Source organism: Callospermophilus lateralis, chromosome 2, assembly GCF_048772815.1.
Source record: "Callospermophilus lateralis isolate mCalLat2 chromosome 2, mCalLat2.hap1, whole genome shotgun sequence".
In the NCBI taxonomy this organism is placed as follows: domain Eukaryota; kingdom Metazoa; phylum Chordata; class Mammalia; order Rodentia; family Sciuridae; genus Callospermophilus; species Callospermophilus lateralis.
In genome coordinates, this window is record NC_135306.1 from 132,188,325 (window position 1) to 132,199,559 (window position 11,235).

Here is an 11,235-nt window from a genome sequence, read left to right on the forward strand (position 1 = left end):
TAAATGTATAAATACATAATTATAATAAAAGTACTCATGTGGAGACCCCCCCCCCCCCACTGAACTTCCACTTCCCCAACTCCATTCTCTCTCCTTCCCTTGTTTTTGCAAGATTTTTTTCTCCTTCAAGATTATCTTTCATTTTAGTTGAATAGAATAATAATGGAAGCTGATGATTACTGAGAGCTAGTCACATGTCAGGCACTATGCTTACAGATGTGTTATCCCAATGGATCCTTTCAATAGCCCTGAGAGGTAGACACTGACACAATCCTCATTTTAAAATGAGTGAACTGAAAAATGGTTAGCTGACCTTCCCCAAATCACAGCATTTGATCATGGTGGAATCAGGAAAGGTAGCCAAGCAGACTTTGTTCTCCAGATGTCTGAGGTGGAGGAGAGGGGGAGTGTGACTGTTTGTGGTGTGTGTGTGTGTGTGTGTGTGTGTGTGTGTGTGTGTGTGTGTATAGAAAAGGTCAATGGGGAGAGCATGGAAAGCTGCCCTCTGCACTCCCCACGTCCTGGAGCCATGCAGTCACCCACCTTCCAGCGCTACCGATCTGATCTTGCTCTTTCACTCCAGCATCCACGAAAAGGTATGTTCTTGCTATCTCTCAGGTGAAGGGAAGAAGGAAGTGACTAGGTTCCAGCAGGAGGATAAGGGGCAACCCATGTGAAGGAACTGGCTTTTCTGGCCCAGGCCCTTTCCTTGGTCTTGTCTGTGCCAAGCCCCCAGCACACTACAGAAAGTGTCAGCCAGGTCCAGTACCTGTGGCTATCCCCTGGTCAGCCTGAACCAACGGAGCTGATGAGCTCCTTGTCTGTAGCATGGAGTTCCACAAGTAGTGGGCTGTGAATGCAAAGAGGATGGTGAGGCACAGCAGGATGTCTGATCTTAACCTTGTTGCAAATTCACACCCATGATTTCATGGGTTTATCGCCCAACCAGTGTGCCTCAGATCTAGGCTAGAGAGCATCTGCCCGGGCAAAGTGCTGGGCATTACCAACACGTGGAGCTTGGTTCTGCAGTTGTTCCACGTGGCTGCCTTTGGAAGCATCCTGAAAGCAGCGCCGTGGGTTCCAGAGGGCTGAGATGATCCTCTTGTACTCCCTGCGAAAGTTCTGGTTCAGGAGCCCATAGATAATGGCATTCAGGCAGCTATTGAAATAAGCCAGGAAGTAACTAGTGACAAAGAGCCCCTCGGGGACCTGGGGAGCCACTTCTTCAGGGTTGATGGCCACAGCGAGGCCGATGCAGTTAAGGGGGCCCCAGCAGACGGCAAAGATGACAAACACTGCAAACATGGTCAGAAAGCTCCGCATGTCGCTGGGCCTCAAGCGCAGTTTGCTGTCTGACTTGACCTTCCTGCGGGCCTGAAGCACCAGCACCCAGATACGCAGGTAACAGAAGGCCACCACCGAGATGGGGAGGAGGAAATGGATGACCACCACTGCTGCTGTGTACTGGGCACTGGCTGTCTGGATGAAGGTGCAGGAGTAGATGCGTGAGTCGTACTTCAGGGACCCCACAAAAAAGTTTGGCACTAAGGCTATCAGGGTGAGGAGCCAGACTAGGACAATGTAGATTGGAGCATGCCAGTGCCCGCAGAACCGGTGGTAGACTATGCTGTGGCAAATATAACAATAGCGGTTAATGGCAATGGCGGTGATGTTGAAGACAGAACCAATGACGCTCAGGCCCATTACAAAAGCGCTGGCCTTGCAGTGCGCCTCTCCCAGTGCCCAGCCATCATAGAAGATGGCCATCAGGATCAGCGGGTAGGGGTACAAGGCCACAACCAGGTCAGCCAACGCCAGACTCACCAAGAACAAATTACCTGAAGCAGGAAAAAGAGAGCAAGAGTCAGAAAAGACCCTAACATTTTTGTATCTAGAACATCATATCCTTCACTGAGTTACTTTCAGCATTGGGAGGGGAAATGACATAGCATTTAGAAACATAGTTGAGGATTCTAATTGCATCTGTGCTACTTACTAATTGGATGACTGAAGCAAGTTACTTAAGCTCTCAAAGCCGTACCTTTATCATTTGCAAATTGAAGCTAAATGATCCCTGTCTTGTAGTATAATTTTGAGAACTAAATAATGATGCCCCGTGCTTGGGAACACAGTGGGTTCTCACAAATTGCAGGCAAAGATGGACAGGGACTTGATAACATTTAAGCTCCAACAAAGATTTTGGAGGAGGAGAATCTGAAAGTGAGCAATGTGGACTCACCATCACTACCAGCACCACCACCCCGCCCCCACACCTCAAATCCATGCTTCCCTGCACTTCTCTTTGACAGTTTTCCTTTGCATTTCCCTCCACTGGTTGATGAGCTACTTTCTAAGTGACTCAAAGTCGTTTATCTTCATATGAGTTGCATTTTGCAGCTGGAATAGAAGAAAGATTTTGAGAGTAGGGACCAGTATTCCCTCTGTGCCTTGTCCAGGGCCCATACTCATAGCCACTTGACAGATACTCAGAATAGTGCAAAGCCCCTATCCTGTTGGGTGAGGGGGGATGAGGGCACTCCTCTCTCACGGTGTTGGGGCCTTCCTGAATGGAACATTCTGCAGCATCATCAAATTTAACTAGCCAGGAGAGCCTCAGGGAACCATATAGCCATTGTTAACAGGACTCACGCATACCCTGGGCCAGAGACCTAAGGAGGTGGCAGGGCTCACTCCAAATGAACAGTCTCAGGTCCTCAAGATTTGCTTTCTAAAACCTACAACAACTCATGAGTAAAGCACCAAGAAGGAAACCTGTAAGTTTTTCAACATGAAGTTCAGGGCATGAGCAGCTCCATTTCTAATCCCATCTGTTTCATTTGTCAAACACTGTGCTTTTTGGGAAGCTACTATGATGCTCAAAAGACAACAGACACTCCCTCCAGCAGGAACTGGCATCAATACAGTATGCGTGGGCATAGTCTTTCACATCTCCTCTTGCCACAGGGTAAGGTCAAAGTTGCCAGCCTTAGGGTGGCTGAACACAGAGGGCGGGTGGAATGGGCTCACAGGAGGAACTCCCAAGTGACAAGAACGCTGATGCTCTAGTGCTTACAATGGCCATACAGTTTCTGGGTCAAATCCACTCAGAATCAGCAGGAAAAAAGTCAATTAGTATCCTGGAAGTTCTCAGGACCTAAATACTTACTCCCATATCCAGACCTAAGATATCCAGCCCTGTCCTCACTCTGCAGAGGCTGATGTAACCACCTCATAGGACCAGAAAGGCAGACGAAAACAATCCCCAGGATTTAGCAATCGAGGAAACCAAGCTGTGGTGGAGATTCCAGGAGTTACAGACAAAGGACGCTGGAGCCTACCAACTGGGAGTTCACCTGAGTCAGACCTTCAGGAGAAGCAGAGCCTACATTTTCACTTATTCACCTACAGGGACAGGGAAGGGACTGCCTCCAGCCCTCCCTTGTCCTGGCAGACATTCTAATCCCATCTCAAAGAAGATTCCATGTAACATGCTACCTGTGGGGCTGGAAACCTGGAAGACACACAGGCAGCCTTCCAGAAGTGTTTGTTTTGGCCCCAGAGGTCCTGGGTAAACCCCATTCAGAACCAACTAAAAAGAAACCTATTTAATATCTTGGAGGTTCCCCCTCAAATCCTATCCTAGCTCCTGTATCTGGACCTAGGATACAATTTGAGAGAGACAGGATGTAAGTGAGTAGAAAGGAAGCCGTCTGGACAACTAGAATGCCCCTGTCTCTGCAGACATTCCAGTGGAGGTGGGTTGGTGAAGAAGAATTGTCTTCAGGCTGAGCTCTGGATTCCTTCCTATTCTACTATTAGGGGGATCTATTTACTTTGTTGGTTAAAAAACTCTTGTTTTCCTTTAGCTGTTGCTTCAAGTAAAAAAATGTGCATCTGCTTGGGGTGGGGAGGTCTAGTGCCTTTCCATTTAATTCTTAGCCACATTGGCTGTCTCCAGTGCCAATGGTCTGGACTCACCTGCTCAGCCTACACTTACATCCCAGGGAGTGGGAATTTTCTTTTCCAATTTCTTAGCTTCAACTGCATCATGAGCCTAACTACTTCTTGTCTCACAATTTAAAACTTTAAAGGCAATGCTGAAAGTTAAAGCAATCTGGGAAAAATTTCAGTTACTTCCTGATCTCAGGAATTGGTCAAGTTAACTGAACTTCAGTGTTCCTGTTTAGTGTTCCTTCATCAGTTCTGGTTCTCTGTTTCTTTTGGACTCTCCTCCCTGTCCCCATCAATGCACACTCTGTGAAGAAAATCACTTCTTTCCAACACAGGAAGATCGGTCCCTGCAGGGCCCGCTGGCTCATGGATGAATGGCAAATAGGCTCTTGGCACTTGCAAGCACGTGCAGAGAAAGTCAAGAGCTGCTGGGAGCTGGTGCCAGCTTTGCCAGCTGTTTCCCTAGGAAAGCCGAGTCAAGCTCCGCCTGTTAATGTGGCTCAGCTCTTAATAATGCCCTAGAGGCTGGCAAACAGCTTGTAAATAGTGAGAAGAACACATTCAACTCCACGTGGAAAGTGATTCAATTACTCTCCCCTATTATGCTGGCTGTTGTTAAAAAGCTGAAATCAAACAGTTCCTGCTGTAGATTCATCTGCCCAGTTGTCTTACTGTCTTGTGGCTTTCTTGGCACCGTTTCAAATTAGGTGAATACAATTCTTGTTTTGTCTCCCATCTGTAAGAAGCCAGGTCCTATCTGGATGAGAGTCAAAAGGAGATCCAGTTCTCCCTCCATTTCTTCCCTGAACAGGTGAGAAACCAATCAGCATGCACACAGCACTGCTACTCACCCTGTGTACAGGCTTCTAATGAATATTTATATCCCAGGTCCTGCAGTGACTCATTTCCATCTGCCTCCACAGACAAGGTGGGCTAGTGGAAAGAGGCCTCCACAACAGGGCAGTTTGCAAACAAGGGAATTCCCTTCCAGTATTCATATGCAAAGCTCATCCCTGCACACAGGGGACCATCACAATACCCTCCCTGTTCTCTGCTGTCCTTGTTTCTGGAAATCTAGGTAATCCAGAAAAGAGCTAGCCAGTGCTGAGCTGTCTAGTCTTCATCATATAGAGGAATTCTGGAAGGCAGAGCTACCCTTGCCCCTCTGCCTTGCCTCTTTTTCTCTCATCCTCTGTGCTCAGAGAAGAGTCTGGTTGGACTAAATTGCCCCTGGTTACTGACCTAAATGTCAGTGTAGAAACAGATATTCACTGAGTCATTTACTCAACAAGCTTGCTGAGTTTTCTACTAGAGAGCGGTTGACTGACTATCCAGGAGGTTCAGGAAGCAAGTGAGTAAATAAAACATTCTCTCCTCTTAAGAAGCTCATGGTCTCAGAGAAGAGACAATCAAACAAATAAAAACAAGATGCAATTAGGAGAATGATAGGGAAATCAACAAAGATCTCTCATTGCTAAGAGGGCTAAATTTCTTGTAGCTTCCTTAAGATGGCTTCTTCCATCTATTTAAATGTTTTATTTATGGAGTCTCATCTTATGGATAAAGAAGAATACACATAACAACAACAGAGAAAAATGGAGAAAGAACAAGAAAAGAACAGAGAAGCCAGGAAAAAGAGGTGTCAAGGGGATAGTAAATGATAAAGAACATCAACTTAACCATTGAACTCAGCAGTTAGTAGACCAGCAACGACATCAGGAAGGGCAAAGGTGGGGGTGTAAATGTTTTGCCCTGTAGGCTGTACTTCAAAGGAGAGAGAGAGAGATGTTAGTACTTAGGAAGGGACATGCCTTTGATGGGGGATTGTGCTATTTTTTTTTTTTTTTGTCTTTTCTTCCTCTCAAAGGACAGAGATTTGTAACTGATAGATAATAAACAGTAATGTTAGCTATGACTTGTTATAGTTGTTTATGTGTTGTTGTTACTTTCAGTGAAAGAACAAGAAAGAGGCTCATGAGTCAGAATAGGATCCCCACTAAATAAGATGTCAGAAGTAGGGTTATGACTTAATATTAGGGATACAGAGATATGGTCGGAGCAAGGTGCCATTGGGTGATTTCATCATCATATGAACATCATACTGTGAACTTACACAGACACAGATGGTAGGGTCTGTAGGTACCGAGGCTATTATAGTAGTGGTGGATGAAGATGATGATGAAGGTAGGACATTACCTACAGATTGTAAACTCTAGCCTTCCAAAGTCCCTAACTTTTACTTTTTTAGCAACACATGTCTAAAATCAGATGTCCTATTACCCACATTGAGTACCTTCTCAGTTTTTCAGAACATCACGTCTAAATACAGAATTCAATGTTTTGGAAACAAAAGCAGTCAAACATGAAAGTCTTTATACCCCTGGGCTACTGAGAATTTCTTGGGGGGAATTAAAGAGGATTAAGAGCTTTCCTCATTAGGCAGCTAAAGACATAATTATGGGATTTTTTAAGTGCTCATTTTTTTGCTCAGTGAAGATATAATAAGGTATGCACAGCCAAAATGTGAAGTTGGAAAGCTCAGATGGTAGGGAGGGAGTCCAAGGCAGCCCAGTTTGGCCTTCAGCTGATAACACACACTCAAAATCTGGCTCAAAAGATACCTGGTAGCAAGTGACTTCTCAGTGAGTGTTGGTGGTAGGCAAAACAAAAACAAAAACAAAAACAAACAAACAAAAAAACTGAATGGAGTGGACTCCACCTTACCCTGGAGTCCACTCCAGGCAGAACATCCTACCAGTAACCTCATAGGTAGGTACTGGTTCAGATAAGAAATGGTGCAGTCCCTGAACTCTGCTGGCTGCCTTGGGGAGGGGTAGCTTTTCCAGTGTGAATAGAGCAGACTCTGAACAAGAACCTGTATGTTCAGCAAGCGAATGCTTCATATTTTCCTGAGCAATTCCCATGTCAGCTACTATGTGTCTTTCTGCCTTACAAATGATTGAAATACCCTAGAAGTGCCAAAGTTTCTACTCACTAACAACACCTCCCAGGTGGTCTTTCCTCCAGTTGCAGCATAAAAGCCCATCATCAGGCCACAGCCCGTGTGCCTGTGGAGCCAGGGTACTGTTGCACTTTTCTATTTGCTAAAGGAGAGGAAACCAGATGCTACTGTAAGGACAGGGTTCTCTGAGCTCTCTGGGGCAGGGACTGTCTGGATAATTCAGGTAGTCACAGGAAGCTCACATTTTATAGGCAGCTTACAGTGGTTCAGAACAGACCAGCAAGAGGGCATGTTCCCTGGGAGGAATCATCAGGGTACAATATCAGAGAACTATGGAGCACCTGGAGCCTGCTGAAGTACTCTAGCCACATAGGAGCAGCCAGAGAGCAGGTGTGCCTTTGTGAAGATGGTGTTAATGGTCAGCCTTGGAGGGCAAAAGTGAGGTTTTCTTGGGCTTTCAGTGCTGGAAGCAATTTACTCCCATGAAACTCCTGCTGATTTTGTGCTGAGTCCTGTACCTAAGATATACCCTACCTCCATGAAGTAGCATTCATTCTCTCTGTCCCACTGCTTTGAATATCTCATCCATATTCAATTGGTTTCAACAGAAGTGCATCCAGGTCCTACTGTGTGCCTGGCTCTGTGGACAGAAATGGAATAAAATCCCTGCTTTCATGCAGTCCAGTGGGGGAGAGATAAAAACAGTAGAGAGAGGCAGGTGCTACAGTGCTACCTGGGGAGCACAGGCTGTTGTGGAAGCCTGAGGAGGGAGACACTCACTTTGCTATTCAAGGTATTGATAGAAAGCATTAACAACTTTGTAGGGGAGCTGGGGAAAAGGTTTGAAAAGAAGCAGATGTTGACCAGGCAGAAGAGGCTGGGGACTTTCTCTGTGCATCACAGCATGGATTGCATGGGAAGTGGCAGCAGTCCCCTTTGGCATGAGTGAGATGAGGCCGTAGTTCAGCAGTTAGGTCAGTCATGAATGTCACGGGAGCTATATTCTGGAGTGGACACTGTTCTATAGGTGGAGGAGGTAGGGGGACAGTAAGGACAGAGTGTGCTCAAGACAGTATCCTGAACCTACCCTCACTGTCACTTCATTCCTCCCTGTCTGCCTTTCTTCAGTGGGGTCATTGAAAAAACCAACTCACCACACACGCAACCAGCTGCAGAAGAAACTATTTCCCTGTATGAGTGACAAGGATCTACCCCACAGATTTGGGCTTATAATAGTCAAGTAAAGGATAAAGATGTCTCTAAGAAGCACACTGTGACCTCAATTTGGGCTATGTATCTAGTTGTTAGAAATTTTATGTTCTCAATGCCAAGTTCTAATTTCTTAATATTGATTAATTGAGAAGCCAGACTTAGTTATGAAAAGGTATGAATTATGTTTTTTTTTTAATTTTAAGTAAATCCAAACACATCAATAAGAGAAGGTCTAACAAAAAGTGGAAAGGGTGCTATTCAAAATATTTTAAGCAGGTTTTGAAATCTCACTCCACTAACATCATTTAGTTTAAGTCAATACTACAGTTTTTCATGACTATGGCAAATTAAGCCAATGGTCATATAAAAATTGCTTAAGGACTGAGATGTAGCTCAGTGGTAGAGAGCTCCCCTAACATGTGGATAGCCCTGGATCTCACCTCTAGCACCTAAAACAAAACAAAACAGAATAAAAAATACTGGTTAAATTGCATGACTGCCAAAGCCACCAATAGAGCAGGAATAAATGACATTAGCTATCATATTATTTTTTTTTCTGGGGCCTGGTATGGCTCTTTCCCAACATGCATGAGCCCCTGGTTTCCATCCCCACTCCTCACCCTCAGCAACACATACATATTTCTGGTGCTGGCGAGTAGCAGGCACATGGGCAGGTAGGAAGGGCAGGATGGAGGATGTGCCAGCAATTTAACATGCTCATTCCCCTCATTGCTCTCAGACCAGTAAGCTTTTTGTGAAGACTGCCTAGAGCACAGAAGAGCCCAGCCCTCCCTGGGTAGTACAGAGGGGAGAGGATGCTGCTCTCCTCAGGCAAGAGGAAGCAGCAGTCTGTTCCCTCAACCACCTTTCTCATGGCAGGAAACTGAGCTACAATCTGCCAGGCCTTTTCTAAACACCCAGAAAGTTAGGGAAGGAAAGAAACGTCCAAGGTCAGAACCTGGAGGGCCCATCCTTCCTAAGGGAGAAGTGCCAGGAGCTGCCTTCCTCCTGCCTCTCTGTGCAGGAAGTGCATGTTTGTGGTTGCTGCAAAGGGACAATACAACCAAAATGTTAACTATCATTTTCTAATCACAGCTCTCTGTTTCCTAATATGTTTTCCTTCAAAGATACAATAACATCTTAGAATAGTTACTTATTCCAGATAGTAGTAGCCATCATGATTGAAATGCCTGAGTTGTAAAACTTAGATCTCCCTAACAATACTCAGTTTCCCAGTGTGGTGGCTAAAAGAGCAAACTTTTATTTTTTGGCTTGCTTTTCAGATGAAAATCCTCAAGTTGCCGGTCTTCCCCCCCAACCCCAAATACTTATATAATTATTTATTTAAAACAGTTTTCCTGAATTGTCTAGCCTCTTTAAAAAGGCATTTTAAAGCTTTAAATTTGTTTTCCTCCTGCTATTTTTACACTCTATTTGAGTTGCTCACTAGGGTCCAATGGGAAATTACAAAATTAACAAATAGGTCACTGAACTTCTTCCCAGGCTGAAATGGTTAGCAAGCTCCAATGACCTGTTAAGGTCAGAGTTCAGATACTCCCTCCTTCTGGTTTTGTTCTTCGGGATTGCACCATGATTTAGCCAAGTGATTGTTCTGATTTTTCACAGTTAATCCCATAAATTCCCTGTTTTCAGAACAGACCATTTTATCTGAAAGCAATTTACAATTTCTGAGTTTACATTCTCTTGGTTGGAATAGGATCTACAGATGACCTGGAGATGGATTTTGACATAAAGCCCACCAGAATACTTCTATTAATTCACTCATTCTTTTACCAAGTATTTTCTAAGCATCAACTACATGAAGTCATAGTGTTTGGCAGGGGAGAGCGCAAGATGTCAAAGGTTCTGAGATTTTTGTGGCCAAATAGGGGCACTGTCTGGCAGGACACAGATTGGAATGCTCCAGGTAGCAACAGCAGCGTCCAGCTGGGTGGGATCCCATAGTACCTCACCCTGCCACAAAAGCGCGTCAAACTCCTTTTCCCCATTCACACCTGTTCTACTGTGCCAAGCGCGTCCTGGACAGCTGCCAGAGGCAGCCACCAGAACCGCTGCACGTGTGGGGAGCCAGAATTCGCCCTAACTTTTGTGTGCAGAACCAAACTTAAGGATTAGGTTAGAGTACGGGTGGGGAGAAGGAGAGGGGGAGGAGGGAGCTGGGGATCAAGAAGAGAGGAGGCAACGGATCGCATCGGGATCAGGGCCCAGACTTGAGGGCAGGGAAAGTTCGGGACCCCAGCAGCGAGTGACGCTTACCTGCGTTCCTGAGCTTGCGGTTCCTGAGCACCGAGAGGATGACCAAAAGGTTGCCCACTACGTCCACCGCGGTGGTGACTATGAGCACGGTGGATAGCGCAGGAGCTACCCAGGGAGGCCGGGGCGTCCCGGAGGGCAGCGCACCACCAGTCCCGGACCAGCCCGGGCGCACTGCCAGCCCGCCCGCCTCACAGCAGTTGCGGAAAGAGCCATTCTCCGGCATCGCGGACCCTCCCGGGATTCGCTTCCACCGAGCTCTGCAAGATAGCCGCAGGGCGCGCAGGGCTTAGCCAGGCGTTTCTGCCGCCCACTTCGCTGCCCACCAAACACACACAAGAAAGGAAGGCGGTGGGGGAGAGCTAGAGGAGATAATTAAGCGTGGGCAGGGGGCGGAGAAAATATGGGAACAGAAGTAGCACTTGCGAGTGCGTCCCACAGCGGCACACAGGGGAACCTTAGGTACCTTACCGCTAGTGCTGCTACTGGGAGCTCAGCACATGCCTGGCTCACTTCAGGGGACCAGAGCCTGTCTGGCCTGTCCCTGAGAGTATGGCCATATGCGAGACCTCCATATTTCCTCCGCAGCTTTGGGGAAGCTGTGCCCATGTAGGATCATCCAAGTTTTCCAACTGGAGAGAGAAGATGGTGGTGGTCGGGACCTGAAGATCCATTGCTAAAAAGGCGAGGTTTGATCCACCCACCCCACCCACCCCAACACCTCCAGGAGCAAAGCAGGGTAGAATGCTAATTAACCTCTAGGTAGTTGAAGAAAAAGGTGAACCTGCATTATATATTTTGCAGTTGTTCTGTATTGTGGGAGACATGGGCAAGGT

General features: G+C 46.3%; 1 protein-coding gene across 1 annotated transcript; it reads right to left on the reverse strand.

Annotated features, from left to right (window-relative positions):
• Positions 1-966: 966 nt before the first annotated feature.
• On the reverse strand, positions 967-10,625 carry Mtnr1b (melatonin receptor 1B). The gene is made up of 2 exons (XM_076843881.2): positions 10,403-10,625; positions 967-1,838 (listed from the first exon to the last, which is right to left on the reverse strand). The coding sequence occupies exons 1-2, from the start codon at positions 10,623-10,625 to the stop codon at positions 967-969; spliced, it is 1,095 nt and encodes a 364-aa protein (XP_076699996.2).
• Between the last annotated feature and the right edge of the window lie 610 nt (positions 10,626-11,235).

Bases quoted from the DNA above. Each gene is read 5' to 3' on its own strand.
- Mtnr1b (XM_076843881.2), bottom strand. From the start codon at position 10,625: ATGCCGGAGAATGGCTCTTTCCGCAACTGCTGTGAGGCGGGCGGGCTG. The intron at 1,839-10,402 runs GTAAGCGTCACT...TTCCTGCTTCAG, and splicing joins CCGCAAGCTCAGGAACGCAG to GTAATTTGTTCTTGGTGAGT.